At 39.8% G+C, this 22,267-nt stretch overlaps 1 protein-coding gene across 2 annotated transcripts in view; it reads left to right on the top strand.

The window, feature by feature from the left end:
• Nucleotides 1–22,267, top strand: part of lrpprc (leucine-rich pentatricopeptide repeat containing) — a 168,878-nt gene that overhangs the window by 75,580 nt on the left and 71,031 nt on the right. For both annotated transcript variants that reach the window (XM_085980386.1, XM_085980387.1), the window contains exons 14-22: nucleotides 2,858–2,927; nucleotides 6,872–6,899; nucleotides 7,504–7,561; nucleotides 8,121–8,227; nucleotides 8,436–8,513; nucleotides 10,061–10,117; nucleotides 10,945–11,058; nucleotides 21,624–21,754; nucleotides 22,025–22,110. In XM_085980386.1, the coding sequence (XP_085836512.1) occupies nucleotides 2,858–2,927; nucleotides 6,872–6,899; nucleotides 7,504–7,561; nucleotides 8,121–8,227; nucleotides 8,436–8,513; nucleotides 10,061–10,117; nucleotides 10,945–11,058; nucleotides 21,624–21,754; nucleotides 22,025–22,110 (729 nt within the window). The remainder of the gene's footprint in view (nucleotides 1–2,857; nucleotides 2,928–6,871; nucleotides 6,900–7,503; nucleotides 7,562–8,120; nucleotides 8,228–8,435; nucleotides 8,514–10,060; nucleotides 10,118–10,944; nucleotides 11,059–21,623; nucleotides 21,755–22,024; nucleotides 22,111–22,267) is intronic.

The raw sequence follows: 22,267 nt of genomic DNA, 5'->3' as shown, positions 1-22,267 counted from the left end.
GAGACTAAGGTCCTGAATTTAAACAAGGGGAATTATGATGCCATGAGACGGGAACTGAGTAGGTCTGATTGGACAACGTTCCTGGGAGGACTGGAGGTAGATAAACAATGGCAAACATTTAAAGATAGAATGACAAAATTGCAAAAATTGTTTATACCAATCTGGCATAAAAGGAAATCTAAAAAGGTGACTCAACCGTGGATAACAGGGGAAATTAGAGACAGCATAAAATCCAAAGATAGGGCGTATAAAATAGCCAAAAAAAGCGCCAGAGCGGAAGATTGGGAACAGTTTAAGATAGAGCAAAGGAGGGCAAAGGGCATAATCAAGAGGGGCAAAATAGCTTACGAAAACAAGCTGGCGGAAAATATAAAAACTAACTCCAAAAGCTTTTATAAGTATATCAAAAGGAAAAGACTGGTGAAAACCAAAGTTGGTCCATTGCAGTCAGATACGGGGGAATATATAATGGGAAATAAGGAAATGGCAGATCAACTAAATGCATACTTTGGGTCAGTCTTTACGAAGGAAGACACAAAAAACCTCCCTGGGATATCGGGAAAAATAGGGACATTGGCAAAGGAGGAACTGACGCAAATCAATATCTCTAAGGATATGGTGTTAAGGAAGCTAAAGGGATTGAAGGTGGACAAATCCCCAGGGCCTGATAACATGCATCCTAGGGTACTGAAGGAGGTGGCCCTAGAGATAGCGGATGCACTAAGGATGATTTTTCAGAATTCATTAGACTCGGGAACAGTGCCGATGGATTGGAGGGTAGCTAACGTTACCCCACTATTCAAAAAGGGGGGTAGGGAAAAAGCAGGTAATTACAGACCTGTAAGCCTTACATCAGTTGTGGGCAAAATGCTGGAGTCCATCATTAAGGATGAAATAGCGGAGCACTTAGCAAATGGGGACAGGATAGGACAGAGTCAACATGGATTTACAAAGGGTAAATCGTGCTTGACTAATCTATTGGAATTTTTTGAGGGAGTAACTGGTAGAATAGATGGGGGAGAGCCAGTAGATGTGGTGTACCTGGACTTCCAAAAGGCCTTCGATAAGGTCCCACATAAAAGATTAGCATGGAAAATTGAGGCTCATGGGATAAAGGGGAAAGTTTTGGCGTGGATAGGGAACTGGCTGTCAGATAGAAAACAGAGAGTTGGAATAAACGGCTCATTTTCTGAATGGCAGGCAGTAACAAGTGGGGTACCACAGGGATCTGTCCTGGGCCCCCAGCTGTTCACAATTTACATTAATGACCTGGATCAGGGAGTCGGATGCAGCATTTCCAAATTTGCAGACGACACTAAACTAGGAGGGGGGGTGGGCTCAGAGGAAGAGACCAGGAAGCTCCAGAGCGATTTGGACAGACTGGGCGATTGGGCGGATAAATGGCAGATGCACTATAATGTGGACAAGTGCGAAGTTATCCACCTTGGGTGCAGGAACGGGAGGGCAAATTATTATTTAAATGGCAATAGATTGGGAGAGGGGGAAGTACAGAGAGACCTGGGTGTTCTTGTACACCAGTCACTGAAGGCGAGCATGCAGGTGCAACAGGCGGTCAAGAAGGCAAACGGTATGCTGGCCTTCATAGCAAAAGGGTTAGAATACAGGAACAGGGATACCTTGCTGCAGCTGTACAGGGCACTGGTGAGACCACACCTCGAGTACTGTGTACAGTTTTGGTCGCCTCATCTGAGGAAGGATGTTCTTGCCATGGAGGGGGTGCAGCGGCGATTCACCAGGCTGATACCAGGAATGGCGGGAATGACCTATGAGGAGAGACTATGTAGTTTAGGGATGTACACACTGGAGTTTAGAAGATTGAGAGGGGACCTCATAGAAGTGTATAAAATTCTGACAGGTCTAGACAGACTGGATGCAGAAGGAATGTTTCCCTTGGCGGGTGAGAACAGAACTAGAGGACATAATTTAAGGATAAGGGCTAAACCATTTAGGACAGAGATGAGGGGGAATTTCTTCACTCAGAGAGTGGTGAACCTGTGGAACTCATTGCCACAGAGGGCAGTGTATGCCAGCTCATTAAATATATTTAAGAGGGAATTAGATATATTTCTACGGGCAAAAGGGGTTAAGGGTTACGGAGAGAAGGCGGGGACGGGATACTGAATTAAAGGATCAGCCATGATCTCATTAAATGGCGGAGCAGGCACGAAGGGCCGAATGGCCTACTCCTGCTCCTATCTTCTATGTATCTATGTATCTATACTCTTGCTCTGCTGGAATTTCCGCTGCACTTCCCGGTGGAGTTACATCAGCGGAGCGAGAGCAGCTTTGAGGAAATTTACCCCAAGGATTTTGCAACTTGAATATCAAATGTAAACACACGGCACAATTATCGCAAGTAATAAGATAATCACTGACACGAAACTGGTACTGACATTTGATTTGACTCTGATGTTTTAACTCATGAAAATGTTTGAACTTTCAAAAAAAAACGATGATCAATTGATCAAAATTACACCATAAAAATATGTAGCATTTTGAGAAATTGATGCGGAAACTAATGTATTCGGTATTGTATAATCTACATAAATGAGCCGATCTGTCAATGCAGATTCCTGAACTTTTTGTAATCGCATCTATAGAGGTTGTTACAGTGCTGCTGCTTTTGTAATTTGCTGATGGGCTTACAATGCAATTTCTGCCCTTATCTCCTTGTCAGTAATGTAAAGTTAGTGCTTTAAAAAATAAATGAATGAATAGAATATTCTGTCCTTCTAAAACGATTTCTCACGCACCTACCACGGTGTAAAATGATTTTGGTGATGGCTGTTTCAATTTGCTATTTTTCCAAATCTATGATTTACATTTCTCTTGGCAGTATCCACACCCACAAATCCTGCAGTGGATTTAAGTAGTTTCAGAGGGAGTCTTATTTTAGGATTTAAAAGGTGAGTTGATAGTATATATATTTTTTAAAACTCGAGCATTTGAACAATAGTTGCAGAACCAGTTAATGCTGTGTTATTGGGCCGATTGATTAGGTTATATTTAAGTTACGGGGCTGTGTAAATGCTTGCATTGGTAATTAAATATTCAACCATTTACTGCATAATTTGGTATTTTAGCAGAAAAATAATTTTATTTTTTATTAGGGTCCCATCTGTTGCAAAATCAGCATTGACTGACTGATGAAATGTGTTTTTTATATTTACCCAGCAATTACAATACCACGCTCCAGTGAAGCACAAATATTATTTTTACATTTTAATATCGTTTGGTCAATCATTCAGATATTCTAAATGATTGTAAATATGGTGCAACTTTTAGCATGACTGCATTCTGTATTTTTTTATAGTAATATGTTAACATGTTACTGACTCATTTAGCCTGAATTTCTTTATTCACTAATATATATATGTCCACTGCCAACCTAATGAATTTGGGATCAGAACTGCATTTTTGTACTTGATGGCATTCTTGCAATATTAGCTCAGTCTTCCATAGAACAGGCTCTGAATAACTCATGTCAGGTGGATGTAACAATGAAGTTGAATGTCTGTTCTGGTTTAACTGAATGACAAATTGATTTGTTGGCAATCTAGTAACTCTGAGTGAAACATCTCTGCCATAAATGCAAGTGAGGAAGGTTTAGAGTGCTGTAACATAGAGCTGTGTGTCAGCTTACATATCAGATGATGTCACCAAGAAATGAAGAAAAGTTTCTAAGGATAAATCCTTTGGTGTCCCCCGAGACGATGGTGTGGGTGGTAAGAGAAGCCATTGCTTGTGATGTTCTGGCTACATTTGGATAGGTAAGAATGGCACCTACTGTGGGAAGCCCCACTGAGCTGGACAACGGAGGAGAGGTGTTGGAGGAGGATGGTGTGGTCGACCATGTCAAAGGCTGCAGATAGGTCAAGGAGCGATAATGCATCATGGTCACAATCACAGAGAAAGTAATTTGCAACCATTAGGGCTATTATGGTGCTAAAACCAGATTGAAGGGATTCAAACGGAGAGCTGTGGCCGAGGTAGAAATGGATTTGGGATTTTGGAGGGGGAAAGGAGGTTGGAGAAGGGGTGGTAGTTTGCAAGAACAGAGAGATGGAGGGTGGAGACTTTTGAAAAGTGAGCTAACTTAACTGATTGATCCCGTCTACGTAGCTTTTTAGAATTTTTTTAATTATTTGTTCACGGGATGTGGGTGTCGCTGGCAAGGCCGACATTTATTGCCCATCCCTAATTGCCCTTGAGAAGGTGGTGGTGAGCTGCCAATTCAGAGGGCAGTTAAGAGTCAATCACATTGCTGTGGGTTTGGAGTCACATAAAGGCCAGACCGGGTAAGGACGGCAGATTTCCTTCCCTGAAGGACATTAGTGAACCAGATGGGTTTTTATGACAATCCGGTAGTTTCATGGTCACCATACTAGCTTTATTTTCCAAATTTATTTCATTTACTGAATTTAAATTCCCCAGCTGCCGTGGTGGGATGTGAACCCATGTCTCTGGATAATTAGTCCAGACTTCGGGATTACTAGTCCAGTAACATAACCACTATGCTACCGTACCCCTAAAGAATTTCAAACTTAAAAAAAAATCCTCTGACTGGTATGGTTTCATGCCAGTGTTGCTGGAGAGTTCTGGGTGATTTTTCTTTATCCTCCATAGCCCTGGGACGTTCAAGTCAACTGTACATGTTCCAGTCGACATAAGTTTACTCAACGTAGATTCAGGCCTGCATGGCAAATTGTATAGGTCAGGAAATAGACAAAATGGTAGCAATGATGTTTTGCCCACTGTCATTTCCTTTTGAAGTGAAAACATACTGTGCTTGCATTGGATTATATGTCCATGATCTAAGATTGTAGAAAATACTTACAAATAAGACAGCTTGCCTTTTTTAAATTACTGGCTATAAATGGCTGCACAGTCTCCCTAAATGCAGCCATCAATGGTTACATGCACTTTTTAATTTACCATCAAAACTTTGCCTTTGCAAATACATTTTTAATAGTTTGGTTGTGCCCTAATGAGTACCCTTCATTAATGCAGTACACCATTCTAACATTGCTGAATGCTAAGTAATTCCATTTATGTTTAGAAGCCTAAACACAGAATTATTTTAACTCTAATAAAGAATGCAGACACTGTGTAATTATTAAGTTAGGGCTCTGTAAACTGTTAATACCCACCATTTATCAGCACTTAATTCTAGTTCCTGGAAATCGCATGGGAATGAAAGGCTTGATTTTTTTGTTTCAAGTGCTTATTTACAAAAAACTTTTTAAGAGTATGAATTCCCACTCTCCTTGGTTTTACTGGGACTTGGCATCGTGATCAAAAATTGCATTTGAGCAAATTCAAAAACGATTAAGTAAAATGGAAAGGAAGAGCCGTGTGGTGTTTGCAAGTCTGCTAAGTGACACAAGTGTGAGCCGTTTGACCACAACTGGTTGTTGGCAAAAGTCCACCGCATAAAGCTGCGCTCCACTATTTACTGCTAGATTGACAACTCATGGCATAAAGCTGCTGGTGAGGCAAATGGAAATAATAAAGAAAGTAATTTGGGATAAAAGCATTTTATAGGAGTACAGCAGAGGGTGGTCCACCCTGCTGCTCATCCATACTGTACAGCCCTTGTCCACCCCACCTCTCGTCCATTTGACCCCTCACCCATACAGTACAGCACTAGTCCATACTGTACCGTGTTCACCCACCCTGCCCATCATCCATTCGATACAGTCCTCATCCGCCCTGCTCCTAGGCCGTACTGTACCGTGTTCACCCACCCTGCCCATCATCCATTCGATACAGTCCCTGCCCACCCTGCTCCTAGGCCGTACTGTACAGTGTTCACCCACCCTGCCCATCATCCATTTGATAGTCCCTGCCCACCCTGCTCCTAGGCCGTACTGTACCGTGTTCGCCCACCCTGCCCATCATCCATTCGATACAGTCCCCGTCCACCCTGCTCCTAGGCCGTACTGTACCGTGTTCACCCACCCTGCCCATCATCCATTCGATACAGTCCCCGCCCACCCTGCTCCTAGGCCGTACTGTACAGAGTTCGCCCACCCTGCCCATCATCCATTCGATACAGTCCTCGCCCACCCTGCTCCTAGGCCGTACTGTACAGTGTTCGCCCACCCTGCCCATCATCCATTCAATAGTCCCGGCTCCTAGGCCGTACTGTACAGTGTTCGCCCACCCTGCCCATCATCCATTGATACAGTCCTCGCCCACCCTGCTCCTAGGCTGTACTGTACAGTGTTCGCCCACCCTGCCCCATCATCCATTCGATACAGTCCCCGCCCACCCTGCTCCTAGGCTGTACTGTACCGTGTTCGCCCACCCTGCCCATCATCCATTCGATACAGTCACCGCCCACCCTGCTCCTAGGCTGTACTGTACAGTGTTCACCCACCCTGCCCATCATCCATTTGATACAGTCTTCGTCCACCCTGCTCCTAGGCCGCACTGTACCGTGTTCGCCCACCCTGCCCATCATCCATTCGATACAGTCCCCGCCCACCCTGCCCCTAGGCCATACTGTACAGTGTTCGCCCACCCTGCCCCTAGTTCTGACTGTACAGCCCCCATCCATGAGCACAAATTTATGAAACAGTTTCGATGGGGAAACGTTTTTTGATTAATTTGGTTACCGCACCCACCTATAATTTTGGTTTTGATTCAGTAACTTGGTAAAAATTTAAGTTGAACAATTTGCTAAAATGTAGTGGAAGGCGCAATTGGACATTTCGTTTCAGAGAACCTGTTTCTCTTTTTTGTTAAAGCTTTTAAATAGTTCTGTACTTTCTGTAAAACTCTATGGTTGTTTATCAAAATCAATTTAATTGAAATATGATTCTTTATGTTCTACTGCCCTCTGCAGGTCTAAAGATATTGATTTTCTTGCCAAGGTAAGTGCTGGAAAATAACTCAATTCACTTAGCTGCATGTCCCACCAGAACAGTGCAAACTGTAAACATAAATTTCTTATTTTAATCATTCAAATATAGTAGAATATTGAGAGGTATCAAAAACCCTTATTTTTCTTCATGTAAATTTTCTTCTGCCTTTTAATATTAAATCGGAGACAGTACACGATTCACTACTACGTAGAGATGTAGTATTTATGTGGGTCACTTTTAACCTTCTGGCAAATTCTTCAGTATTTAATTACTTTAAAGCTGACGTGCTAAAGGTTACTGTAAGCATTTACATTTTAAAAAATTATAGTCATTAACTCAGTGTTAAGATACCTAAATAGAATTTTTTTTTAATAAGAAAGTGCCTATCCTTGGAAGATGTTCGTATTTTGTTCAGAATTTTATTTCCTAAGGCAAGTTGAGCTATTGAGCAGACCTTGATCTCTGCAGCACTTTACAGATGAAATGCCACAATGTACTGTTGATTAATACCTTTATAGAAAAGTGCTTTGTTATTTAGAGAATACAATTTCAAACTCTGCTTGTTCTTGCGTTCCTCTATCACCTACAATATATGATTATTTTGTCTTCCCAGATAACGGAATTGTTGTACAAAGATGAGCGTTATTGCCAGAATTCTCCAGGACCGACTGGTAGCGTTTCAATTTCTTTGATTGTAACTCGCCCACAAATCCGTTCTATCTAATGATGGGGCTTGAAGGATTACAGGCGTAACGCTGATTGCTTTTTTTTTTGAAGTGAAATTTTTAAAGTGTGTGTTCAGAAAACCTTGAAGTATCTTTCTGCTTGATGTGAGCTTTCTTATTAATAGAAAACTACAACCACTTTTGTATTTGTAGCTTTTTGATAAAAAATCTTAATTTTAAATGAAAAATTGATGGGGTTACTGAGAAGCAATAGGTGTTTATGCCAAATGTTGATATTGCAGTTATGATATTGAAAGTGTGTTGGTGTATATCCATGTTTTTTTGGTTTGGCTTCTATTTAGCATTCTTTGCACCGAGTTGTTTGCCTTTATATGCTCCTAAGAAGCGAGATCTATGTGCCTCATTGATGATTGTTGCCATTTCACACACTTAAATTCGAGTTACTTCTTACACCAAATGATTTGTAATAGATTAATCTTGATAACGCGATAATCTCAGTAATTTGTGGCGTGATTGTCTTGTTTTTCATTTTTTTTTCTTGCAGAGGCTGTTGGTTATTTTCTTTATAACTTGATTGACAGCATGGGTGACTCTGAGGTGCAGGCCAAGGAGGAGCATTTGAGACAATACTTCCATCAGCTGAACAAGATGGTACCATTTCATTCTAGCTGCATAATGCATGTCATGTCTGACATGTATCTATTATACTTAAAAACTGCTGCTTTTAAGTACACCAGGTCTCTCTTAATGACATGGCTGAAGTTGGAGAAGCAAATTACATTTCAAGTAATTCCAGTTATACAATTTCTAGACACATCTTTCAGTAGCATTGAATTTAAACTTGTTTTGTTTCTTTCAGGATATTGTAATCCCAGCAAATATCTACAGAGGAATTCGAAATTTGCTGGATGCTTACCACGTCCCTGAGTTAATTAAGGTGGTTTACAATACATTTGTCTTTTCCCTCATGTATACAGATTTTTCTACAAGAGAAGTAATGTGCTGTTATGTTCATATATTGTGTGGTTTGAAATATCTTCCCAAACTTGTATATATGTAGAGGATGAGGAAATGATGGCTCAATGGGTAAATGCACCACAGGATTGGTCACTGAGCCATATCAGTTAGGAAGGTCCTATCTTAGATCTGTGTCTATCATTAGTTAGCTGACCTCTTCTAAGGTGTCTGTGGGGGTGGTACAATTTGCCTACGTATCTTTAAGGAGAGTGAAAGTCAGTTAAGCTTCCTGGCTCCCAATTGCTATACAGTGAATGGAGATGAGTTGTGTGATTGAAGAAAGTGATGCCCTTTGTGGCTGAATAGCTTGTGCACAATCACTATTTAAGCCTACCTTTTAAAGAATAGACCCTTGAAATGGGTAATAGAGGTTTTCTGACACCTGTGGACCCAAAGAAGAGGCACTGTCTTTGAGAGAAGCAAGAAATTGGTGATAGAAGGGAGATGGGAAAAGAATAGCCAGTTTCTACATTTTATAACCTCATAGCCCACTTTGTCCTTGCCTGTACTGTCGTGCAGAGTAGGTTTCTGCATTACTTCTGATTGTATTGTGAAGAATGAGGTTCATATACTTGACATGAGTCCATCCTGAAAGGCACTCCGCTGGTATAAATAATGTAAGATTGTCCTTTTGTATACAGAACAAATCTGGCCTAGTACAGTGGCTCTTAAATTCCAATTCAACCCAACCTGACAGCCGAAAGTTATTAACCCGCCTGAACTAATGCCTATGTCTCTATGCATTTATAAAATGTTAGATACCTAGGACCAGTGCGGTAATTAGGATTGACATAGTAACTTTTTTTCAGTGATGAAATGTATAATAATCTTGGAAAACATTTTTCCCCTCCTGATAATGTGCTTACTTTGCATTACGTAGTGTTTTGATCAGGTACAGATCAGAACAGTACAGAGCTCTTCTATGTCACCCTAGCAATGTACCTTATCTATAACCTCAAAAGGTTTTGTAATGTTTTGAGTACAGTTACTGATTTTTGAAGGTTTTTCAGCTGGCATTGCTGGTATCCTATGTACCAGTATCCAGTCATTATTGACTTATTCCAGCTCAATTACCTCTGGATCAGCACCCAGGCTGCTCCCAGATGCTGCTTGCTGCGTTTCCTCTTGGAAGGGAAGGGGTGAGAGAATTAAATTAACATTGAAAACTAGAGTACCGCAAACAAGTAACACGACTTGCATCAATTTTGATTTGTAGATTTTTTTTTTTTTTTTGCCAGGAGGGGCAGATGAGGTGGTGATGTACTTAAGTGAAATTACCTTACCAGCTCTGATCTTTTACGATATTTGAAGCCAAATTTTGAATTGTATTACTCTTAAAATGTTCAACTCCCTTCTCCTCGCCACCGATTTTCCCCCCCCCCCGCCCCCACTCCCCGACCCCCACCGGAAAGTGAATGAAAACCATCAATTTCACATTTTCTAAATACAAAAATTGCTATGTTTCAGGATGTCATTATGTTGGTGGATGAACAGGATAAGCTGTCTGCTGCTGACCTCCCAAAAGTGAGTAGGAAGTTTAGCATAGAATAACTATACTTACTACTTATGTTCAGATTGGAAATGCAACTTTAAAAAGATATGTTCTGTTGAAAATCAAAATCGGCTCTAATTAGATCATGTCCTGCTATCATGCTTCATTGTTATCCCAGTTTAGCAGTGAGACTAATTTATTCACGCAGAATGCAGTTCTACTTAAGTAGATGATTAACTGGCCTAAGAAGCCTGGTGTTGTATTCCTCTTCAATTGTATGGGTGCATTCAGGTAAGTTTTTGTCTCTGTTTTTGAGAGTGTTTTTATCCTCCTCTTCCTGTGCCTGCTGCAATGCCTGAAAGCTCTTGTCAGATTGATGCCAAAGGTGCTTGCAGCCAGTTACCAAAAGGTGCAGAGACCGCCCAAGTGTAATGGTCCCTCTGATTTACCATTCCTCGAAACTGGGTGACACAAATTGGGAACTGAGCAAACTGGAACATGAACATGAACATGCAGTATTGGGTATCTTGATATTTTCCCGAGAGAGAAAGTGCCTTATCTCTTTGCGGTGGGGATTTGATGCTTTCTGTGTATAGTTCCAAAGCAAACGTTCCTTTTTTATTAGCTAGACAGTGAATGCTGTTGCCTTGAGAAGATGTGAATAAATCCGTATTTTAATATTGTTTGCCCGCTGAATTAAAATACAAAGGTGATGAGAGAATGGTAATGTGCATTTTATATTAAAAACAATAGATTGTTTTAATTAATGATTCAAATTATTTAACCTGAAATAGTTGTCCAAATGACAATTTTTTCCATTTGTGAAGAGTCTCTAACGTGTATTATTTTGATTTGTCAGGGGTCTGAGGCTAAAATTGTTGCCCTGGAAACAAAATTGGCAGAGCTAAAAATGGAGAACAAATCCATTGGAGAGATACTGAAACAACTGATCCTATTGCTTTGTGGGACTGAGGTAATGTGGGCAGTTTCTTCGGTAAAATATATGGTCTAATGCAAAATGGAGGTAATGTATATTTTAAAAAATCTTAGGTTTAAAAACAATGAAATGATTAATGAGCAGAGTTGTCAATCCCAGAAATGATTTCCAGTGAAATTCTAACGCAGGATGATTATAAATGATAGTATAGAAGCCACTCTTGGATTTTTTTTTTTTTTTTTTTTTACAGCTTTCATTGGTTGCAACATTTAGTCATGCATGTATAGATTGTTATACTTAGACAGTGGCTCAGGGTGGATAGTACACATTGGCAGGATGTGAGCCATTGGTTTATGGATGACTTAGGGAATACGCTCTTCTCTGTTACAAGAGAGTTTAGGTGCTATGGTGCTATCTGGATGATTTTGTGTCCATTTTATACTCTCACCCACCCTCCCCTCTTCAGCAGACATGGTGTAGAAAGTACTTACAACATGGAGCCATGTACTCAAAGACAATATAGTGAATAGATTCGGAGTTATGATGTCTCGAATACAGCCATGTTCCTGCTATTGCGTCATGATTTTCTGTTTGAATCAATGATTCCAGTTCCCCAAATTTGTTTCTTATACACTATGCGTTAATATACAAATGCTTTCACTTGGATTTCCTTGGTTTTTGCAATTTGTCCTTTATTTGTTATTCCACACCATGATTTCTTGACCGCAGTGTTTGATCTTTTTACAGATCGGAAGCATTTATATACTGAGGGCATCACACTTTTTGCTCTGATAATACATTGACTATGAGCTAATGGTTCTGACTGATCAACACCAAATTTAAGTAACTATGTAAAATCTGATCTGCACTTGTAGCCTTAAAGACCTGAAATTATCTTAAGCTGCTTCTGCAAATCTGGGTGTGCAGTTAAATGAGCAGAGATAATCTTTCAAATGGCTTGGTGACCAGATAAATTTAGCTGCAAGTTGCTTTCTGATTTATCAATGGTTTTGTTCATTTTCCCCCTTCCATTTAAGACTGTCTTGCCATAAATGTTGGTATTCCAAGTATTTTCACTTTAATCTTCATATGGACTGGGCAAATCAAATTGGCAAAGGAAGTCTGGAAGATGAGTTCATGGAATGCATTCTAGACAGTTTCCTAAAACAATACGTAATGGAACCAACCAGGGAACAGGCTATTTTAGATATTGTATTGTGTAATGAGAGAGGGTTAATTAGTAGTCTCAAAGGATCCTTGGGGAAGAGTGATCATAATATTTTAGAATTTCATATAGATTTTGAGAGTGACGTACTTAAGTGTGAAACTAGTGTATTAAACTTTAATAAAGCCAATTACATAAGGTATGATTACATAGAAAGTCTGCCACTGCTTATCTACCATCATACCTTTCAACCTAATTTCCCACGGTAATTATACCATTGCTAAGGTAGATTGGGAAATTAGGTTAAAAGGTATTGCATAGGATATACGGCCATTCGACTCAACCAGTCCATGCCGGAGTTTATGCTCCACACAAACCTCCTCACGGCTTTCCTCATCTAAATCTATCAGCATAACCCTCTGTTCCCTTTTCCCTCATATGCTTGTCTAGCTTCTCCTTAAATGCATCTATACTATTCACTTCAACCACTCCCTGTGGTAGCGAGTTCCACATTCTCACCACTCTTTGGGTAAAGAAGTTTCTTCTGAATTCCCTATTGGATTTCTTGGTGACTACTTATATTGATGGCCTCCAGTTATGCTCTTCCCCACAAGTGGAAACATTCTCTCTCTATCCACACGCTCAAAATTTTTCATATAATTTTAAAGACCTCTGTTAGATCACACTTCAGCCCTTTTTCAAGAGAAGAGAGACCCAACCTGTTCATCCTTTCCTGATATGTATACCCTCGCATTTCTGGTTTCATCCTTGTCAATCTTCTCTGCAACCTCTCCAGTGCCTCTATATCCTCTTTTTAATATGGTGACCAGAACTGTACGCAGTACTCTTAAGTGTGGTCTAACCAAGGTTCGATACAGGTTTAGCATAACTTCCCTACTTTTCAATTCAATTCCTCCACAAATAAACCCTAGTGCTTGGTTTGCTTTTTTTTGGCCTTGCTAACCTGTGTCGCAACTTCTAGTGATTTGTGTATTTGTACTCCGAGATCCCTTTGTTCCTCTACCCCACCTAGACTCACACCCTCCAAGTGATGAGTGACTTCCCTATTCTTCCTACCAAAATGTAATACCTCACATTTGTCTGTGTTGAACTTCATTATATGCCCATTCTGCAAGTTTATTAATGTCCTCCTGTAATTTGTTGCAGTCCTCCTCGGTATTGACTATCCCTCCCTAATTTGGTGTCATCCGCAAATTTAGAAATTATGTTTTTGATTCCAAAGTCTAAATCCTTAATGTAAATTGTGAACAGCAGTGGTTCCAGCACTTTTCCTTGTGGAATACCACGACCCACCTTCTGCCGCTGTGGATAGCTACCCTTTATTCCTGTTCTCTGTTTTCTGTCCTGAAGCCAGCCAGCAGTCCATTCTGCTACTTGTCCTCTGACTCCGCATTCTCTGACCTTGTTCATCAGTCTATTATGTGGTACCTTAGCGAAGGCCCTTTGAAAATCCAGATAAATTACATCTACTGCATTGCCATTGCCTACTCTCTCTGTTAACTCTTTAAAAAAAAATTCAATAAGTTTGGTCAAGCAAGACTTTCCCTTTTGAAATCCATGCTGACTATTCATTATTATAATTTTGGTTTCTAGATGTTCTTCTATTTTCTCCTTTAGTAGGGATTCCATTATTTTTCCCACCACCGATGTTAAGCTGACTGGACTATAATTCCCTGGACAAGTTCTATCCCCCTTCTTAAATACAGGTATTACGTTAGCTATCCGCCAGTCCTCTGGCTTACACCTTTTTCTAACGAATTATTAAATATGCGTAGTAATGCCTCTGCTGTCTCTTCCCTAGATTCTTTTAAAATACAGGAAACTTTGTGATATCCGGCACCGATAGGACCGAGCCGTTGCCGTCCCATCAAAACTGCCGGACAAACCAGCGCTAATGTTAAAACATACAGAAGCTTTTGAGCTCTGTATCTAGCAACAAACCCTGTGCTTCTAAACAGTCGGCCGTAGCTTGCAAGCGTCTCTGTAGCTAAGCAACAGCTTTAGCTAGACCTTGCAGAGCCTGACTAGTGAAAAAAAATCAACGAAAAGAAAATTAACTTAATGAACCGACTCCTGAATTTTGCCGGTGGCTCGAGCATTCTGGACAGTTAACCTCTGGATAAACCAAAGTTTCCTGTACGTGGATGCAATCCACCAGGAGTTTTATCCTCTTGGGAGTTTGATTAGTTTAGTTTATTTAATATATCCGCTTTTTTATTTTAAATGCACTAATCTCATTATGGTATGATGGTAAATAAGCAGTGGCAAACATTTAAAGAAGTATTCCAACATTCTCAACGAATATCCATCCATTGAGAAATAAAAACTCCTCGGGAAAAGTGATTCATCCGTGGCTAACCAAAGAAGTTAAAGATCGTATTAGATTAAAAGAAGAGGCTTATAATGTTGCAAATATAGCAGTAAGCCTGAGGATTGGAAGAGCTTTAGAAACCAACAAAGGTTGACCAAAAAATTGATAAAAAGGGAGAAAATAGAATACGAGAGTAAATTAGCAAGAAATATAAAAAACGATTGTAAGAGCTTCTACAAGTATGTAAAAAGGAAGAGAGTAGCAAAAGTAAGCATTGTTCCCTTAGAGGCTGAGAGAGGAGAAATTATGATGGGGAATAGGGAAATGGCAGAGACTTTAAACATATTTTGTATCTGCCTTCACAGTAGAAGACACAAAAACCATTCCAAAAATAATGGAAACCGAGGAGCAGCTAATGAGAGTGAGGAACTTAAAGTAATTAATATCAGTAGTGAAAAAGTACTTGAGAAACTAATGGGACTAAAAGCTGACAAATCCCCTGGACCTGATGGCCTACATCCTAGGGTTCTAAAAGAGGTGGCTGCAGAGATAGTGGATGCATTTGTTGTGATCTTCCAAAATTACCTAGATTCTAGAATGGTCCCAGCGGGTTAGAAGGTAGCAAATGTAACCCTGCTATTCAAGAAAAGAGGGAGAGAGAAAACCGGGAACTACAGGCCAGTTAGTCTCACGTCAGTCATCGGGAAAATGCTGGAATCCGTTAATAAGGAAGTGATAACAGGGCACTTAGAAAATCATATGATTAGGCAGAGTCAACATGGTTTTATGAAAGGGAAATAGTGTTTAACAAATTTATTTCAGTTTTTTGGGGATATAGCTAGCGGAGTAGATAAAGGTGAACTAGTAGATGTAGTATATTTGGATTTCCAAAAGACATTCGATAAGGTGCCACATAAAAGGTTGCTATAAGGGCTCATGGGGTTGGGGGTAATGTATCAGCATGGATAGAGGATTGGTTAACGGATAGAAACAGAAAGTAGGGATAAATGGGTTATTTTCCGGTTGGCAGGCAGTAACCAGTGGGGTGCCACAAGGATCAGTGCTTGGGTCTCAGCTATTTACAATCTATATTAATGACTTGGATGAAGGGACCGAGTGCAATGCATCCAAGTTTGCCGATGATACAAAGCTAGGTGGGAAAGTAAGCTGTGAGGAGGACTGGAGAGCCTGCAAAGGGATATAGACTGGTTAAGTGGGTGGGCTATAAGGTGGCAGATGGAGTACAGTGTGGAGAAATGTAAGGTTATTCACTTTGGTAGGAAGAATAGAAAAACAATATTTTTTAAATGTGAGAAACTATTAAATGTTGGTGTTCAGAGAGATTTAGGTGTCTTCGTACACGAAACATAGAGTTAGCATGCAGGTACAGCAAGCAATTAGGAAGGCAAATGGCATTGTGGCCTTTATTGTAAGGAGGTTAGAGTATAAGAGTAAGGATGTCTTGCAACAATTGTACAGGGCTTTGGTGAGACCACATTTGGAGTACTGTGCACAGTTCTGGCCTCCTTATCTGAGGGAGGACATACTTGTCTTAGAGGCGATGCAACAAAGGTTCACTAGATTGATCCCTGGGATGAGAGGCTTGTCCTATGAGGAGAGACTGAGTAGATTGGGCCTATACTCTGGCGTTTAGACGAATGAGAGGTGATCTAATTGAAACATACGAGATTCTGAGGGGGATTGACAGGGTAGATGTTGAGAGGTTGTTTTCTCTGGCTGGAGAATTTAGAACTAGGGGCATCGTCTCAGGATAAGGGGTCGGCCATTTAAGACTGAGGTAAGGAGGAATTTCTTCAATCAGAGGGGTTGTGAATCTGGAATTCTCTGCCCCAAAGGGCTGTAGATGCTGAGTTGTTGACTATATTCAAGATTGAGATATAGACTTTTGGACTCTCGGGGAATCAAGGAATAAGAAGGTCAGGCGGGAAAGTGGAGTTGAGGTCGAAGATCAGCCATGATCTTATTGAATGGCGGAGCAGGCTTGAAGGGCCGTATGGCTTACTCCTAATTCTTTTCTTGTGTTCTTAGCATGGTTAATTGAGCAAATACTTAACTTTTTTTCTAATAAAATATTTGACCTTTTTTGCTGCTTTTGAATTTTTTTAGAAATTCTGTGCTTTCTTATTCAAAGTGGGAATGCCTTCCCTTCTCAAATCCCCATTCACAGAGAAGGCCAATTAAGTTCTTGCTCAGTTCATAAAATAAGAAATCATACCGTTAAAAATGTTATTGTTCCAATTGGAAACAAGTTAATGATCCTTGTGTAGGCCCTCAAATGCAAATGTGCAAGCCATGGATACAGCTTTACTTGTAGCTACACAGCTGGAATACAGCACTGACCAGTGTAAGAAAGCTAACACATAGCTTACTCCTCACCAAGGAACTGTCTGGGGTTTTACCTCCAAGTTTAGGTCTAGGGATGTGTTGCCTGACTCAGTTCCCAAACTGTCTTGCATTTAACCCAGTTTAGATTAATTTACTAACCCTCGGTTAGGCTGTCCTCAAGCTGCTGAGCAAGTGAATAAATTCTCTCTCGCCAAATCATCAAGGAAGAAGCCAAGACCACAAGTCATGCACTAAACACTATTCATTGGTTACAAATCACAACTTCAAGTTAAAGTTGGGTACGCAATCACTTCATAGAATGCATAAGAGTAATCCGAGTTATCTAGCAGTTGAGCAGCAAATCATTACTAGACAGAGATACTTAAAAAAGAGTAACAAAGGTTACACAGGCAATTCAGTGTATATCACTATAAATCAACACTGATGGATGCTGAGCATTAACTAGAGCAGTGACCAGAGTCTGAGGTTACAAATTGGTAAGATTATTTAAAGAGTAATTCCTTAGTTAGCTGACGAGTTAACCACTTTGAATAACTGGTCTATGAAATAGCCCATGTCTACATGTGTGATTAATAATGTTCAGAACTTATACGGCCCCATTCTTATGAGTTGAGTCAGTCTCCTTCCTTCCCTGGGACACAGGCAGAAGCTTCTGGAGTGTTAAGTCAATGAGCCCTCTTTCAGCAACGGGGCTATCAGTTTCTACTTGAACTTCCAACTGAACCCACCTTGTCCCCTTCCTCTGATCTTGGGCACTTAAAAAGTTAACTTTGCCTGCAATTGGCTGGTACAGCCTCTCGTGCTAACTCACTTTCTTACTCCTTTGTCCTATACCTTTACAGGCTGTACCTGGTAAAGGCACTTTTCTGCAATTGCTAGGTAATGGTTCTTAAAGATCAAAGAGAGCCTGAGTGAGCTAACAGAAAGACTGATAGTTCTAAAAAGCCAAAGAGAGACAGCTTGCTTTCTATAGAAAAAGATTGGTACTGACTGTCTATTCCTACCTAACACTGAGGGGTGCAGAACCCTCTATTTTTATATTTTAATTTTAAAGGGAGATCTCCCAACATTCACTTAATCAATCTGGATGACATTGGTGCCAGAAGGTCTCCTTGACCTTCTGCCAATCAAATTTGTTGAATGTAGAGTCCTGTGGCTGCCACTGAGTTTCTGGAGCATGGCTTTTCCCCCAGCAACACAGTTTGTGTCGTCTTGATTTTTACGACCCCACTACTGATCTTGCATTTTTCAAACATTTTTTTCACACAAATGGGAAGCATCATCATCTTTATGTTCTGTTAAGTGATACCTAAGTGGCTTGAGTTAGGGATAATGGCTTCTCATATGGTTAAGGGATGTTTGTAGTATAAATACAGACCTTCCTGGTGCAATTAACCTCGAGGTTTTATGGCTTTAATTAATTTATGGCCTTTAGCAGGGAGGATTTTATGGCCAGATTATATGGCAAATTCTATGACCAAAAACCTAGGCGATGGTTTGAACTAGCTGTTAACTTTTGCAAACTAAAAGCCTTTTCCCAGCATTCAGTTCAGCAGCTGAACTTGATTTTGTGTGGTCAACTTTCAAGCTAAAACTCCATTTTAGGGCATTTCCCCCACAAACCTTAAAACCACGATTCGGTAATTTACGGGTACTGGTCCTACATCAGTATACAACAACATCGATTGGCCATCCATCAGGAAACTAATACATTTTTTATATGCTGATTTGCGGAATACAATTTCTAGTCTAGCCAGAAGTAAAATACAAGATGCTGAAAATACACAACAGGTTATGAAGTATCTGAAAGTGGGATAAAGTTTAAGGTTTTATGTGTGACCTTTGATCAGCAATAGTGGTAAGAAAATTTGCCACACTAATCCAGCTCTGACTTACCCAACCTGTATCTGGTTCGAATTGAAGTAATGGACACGTTAGTGAACCAGCTGTATCTATTACTTGCTGCCTGGAAAACCAACACAGGCTGTAGGTGGGAGCGTACAATTGCAAACTGCTCAGTCTGACCACATATAAAATAGTGGCTCTGAAATTTTAAAAAAAAACTTATTTGGCAGTTTGTTGATAGAAATGTAGTATAAATTGTACTGTTGGTACCAAGTCCAGGCGTGCAATTCATTCAAAATCCTTAATTTAACTGGTGTCTGGTTCCCAAGGGGTTTAACTGCTTTTTGTTTTTTTTCAACCCCAGCACTATTGGTCATAAGAAAATTATATGCTTGAGACAGATGACACTCGTTTTAAAACTTCACCATGTGCATTGCTTGATACTTAGTTCAAATATTAATGGTGAGCCTAATAAATAGCCCCTCAACATTTTTTTTGTTCTGATGTCTTGTTAAAAATGAAATAGTTCTTTACTTACCAGTTTTTGGCAAGATAAAGTATCGCAAAATAGGAAATCATGTAAATTATATATTACATAACCTGCTTAATGCATTCCAGATTCTCCAAAAAATAAGACAAATTAAAAACAAATGCGAAGTATGTCAGGACAGTTTTATACTTAAGAAACTAAAGATAATGATGGTGAAATCCCGGTTGAAAAATAAACGCCGCCTAGATTTACGCCCTCTTTTCCTTATCAATTCGTGATCTCTTGTCTGACTTCTATCCTCACAGTCCTCATCTCACTTCGTCGAGTACTTTGCTTATTTACTCATTTTGTTGATTGGTATTAGTCTGATGTTTTGTGATACTATAACATGGGGTAAGGAGGGGATGTGGGCCCTCCTGCAGCAAAACTCTGAAACCTGAATTGCAACTGACCTAGACCCAAAATGGAACAAACTTAGCTACTCAGAAAAGAAAATGTGTGTAAGACGTATCTGGGAATGCACGTCTCCAACAATACACTATCTGATGACTTTGGAAATTACTCAGATTATGCTCCCACCATTTATGTTTTTTTTTTAACTACTCGATTGTATTTACTGCCTTTTGATGCATAGTCAAAGCCATTTATTGATGTGTGTGATAAGGTGGTGTCGGGCCAAGCTCTTTGGATGGGTACATGAAATTAAAAAAGGGGCTATAGTGAAGCATATGTTACAGTCTTTGCCCCACCCCCAGGTACATGTGTTCACTTTTTGTTGGAAGCAGTAATATGAGCCAAAATGAGTAGCTACAGTGGAAATTATGAATTTTATATAGAACCTAATTGCTTTCTGTCAGTGCATCCATTGTGGGGAGGATATCTTAAAATTAGCCAATTTGTTCTTCTAGTTGCCCTATAAAACTGCAAACACACTATGAAACAGTCTACAGAATTTTAGCTCAAAAATGTTTAATCTCAGATTGGTCTATTAGCCAGAATTGTCTGGAAAATGTTAATGCTCTAACTCTAAATCATGAGTGGGTTGTAATGTCATTCTCCCCACAGTATACTATATGAAGGAGAAGCTATGAAGAAAAATGCTATGTTACATTTTGGATTTTTTGTAACTTCGAGCACTTGGGAGCGCACTGAGTGCACTAATTTGAGAGGGGAACTCCCTTTTTAAAATGTCATAGAACTAGAAGCAGAAAATCCATGTGTTTCTTAATTTTTGTTTTATTTTTCTCACCAGTTTTCCAAAGGTGTTAACTCCTTGCTGGGATACTATTCCACAGGAGTTGAGCCCCCTCTGATACCTTGTCCAAATGGCCATTATTCATGTGTGAGCCTTGACAATGGATGTCAGCAGGGTATTCAAAAAGGGAAGAGGCCAGGAGGGAAACATTACAGCTAAATCTAATTTTGCCCTCGCCCGACACCACTTTCCTAGAGAGGTTACTAAATAGCAATCAGGAGCAGGAATGCTGACTAGATTTCCCTGCCCCACTTTCCTGAACCCAGGGATCCTGAGCTCAATTGTAGTTTCCCTACTCCTGCTCTGGCTGAAATCAGCTAACTCAGCACAGAGAGTGCTGGCCTGCTTGGTTTAGACAATTGTTTGATGAATACCGATGAGTAAACGTAACTCAGGTAATGCTTGGTTCTTTGCAGCGCTCTTTTGAGGTATTTTCTTGTCTCCTTTTTTTTGAGCCTCACTACCCCGCATTAGCCCCACCTAGCAGGTAGGCCACCTGCCACTCAAACTGGTTTCTAGAAGTTGTGTGGGTGGCTCTTTACTCCCTCATTTTATTTTTTTACCCTCTCTCCCTGTGAAAGGTACGTGAGTTTTGGTGGCTAACTCCCTACAAATGTTGTGCTATGATTACTATGAACTCCTGCATTGTTACTGGTCAAAACCTTCCCATGAATGTGTGAGATTATATAACTGGATAATTGCACCTATGTCAGAAATTGAGGCCTGTCCAGATGTTAGTAAAATGATTTATATTTCATGTCATTCCATTTTCTGTGTTGTATTTAAACTGAAGGGGAGAAAGCAATTCTGTTAGGAAATATAATATTACAATGAAATGGGTTTAATCTTAACTAAAAATACATTTATGTATAAAATAGCTCAATAATATTTGCTCCGTAGATAAAGTACTTGACAATCTCTGGGCCCTCTCAATTTCTTTTCAAAAATGATCTTTCTCATTTGTTTTGCCAGCTGCATTTTATTTTAAAAGATGTGGAGTGAACCCACCTGTGTAATAATTAAGTGTACTGAACAGTAACTAAGACTGCAACAGCGTCTGTAGAGGTTCTGGCGTGAGAGAAAATCTTAGCTTTGTATTCCGCCAAGACCCTCTTCAGCAGAACTGTTTTTTTCATTCTCTTTTTAGAATATGCAAAAAGCCCTTGAAGTGAAAGCCCAGTATGAATCGGACATGGCTATCGGTGGCTACGCTGCACTAATAAATCTTTGCTGTCGACACGATAATGCAGAAGAGGCACTGAACCTGAAACAAGAAGTGTAAGTACACTAGTGCAGAAATATGTCAGATTAATTTATGCTGATATACAGTCCTCCTTGAATTAAACAAGTAGTAATCTTTAAACCCCCTTCATAAAATCTTAATCAGAGTCTGGACCATGGCTAAATTAAAAGTGAGAGTTGCTACACGTTGATTTTTATACAGCATGAAGTTGAGCGTTGCATTATTGCAACATTTTGAAGTACTAAATAAAACTCTGTTCAATTGTGAAAAACTAACCTTATTTTCTCATTATTCTGAAATTTAAGGGACCGTAAAGATTCCTCTGTTACCCTTGACACAAATAAGTACTTGGCACTTGTGAGGGTCCTAGCCAAGCATGGTAAATTAGAAGGTAAGCTGACTGCTCCTGTAAAACAATTATTTTTTTTAAATCACAGTGAAGCATTTACATCTCCGTAAAGTAATGAGAATTTCACTTTATTTTAATGGTATATATCATGCCTTCAAAGGTTATATTAACATATCGCATAATAATTTTCATGTGAATT

Source organism: Somniosus microcephalus, chromosome 3 (assembly GCF_052327205.1).
Source record: "Somniosus microcephalus isolate GS21.2 chromosome 3, FLI_Smic_1.0, whole genome shotgun sequence".
NCBI classification, from domain to species: Eukaryota; Metazoa; Chordata; class Chondrichthyes; order Squaliformes; family Somniosidae; genus Somniosus; species Somniosus microcephalus.
Note: the sequence above shows the minus strand (reverse complement) of the source record. Positions and strands in the feature narration are given on the sequence as shown.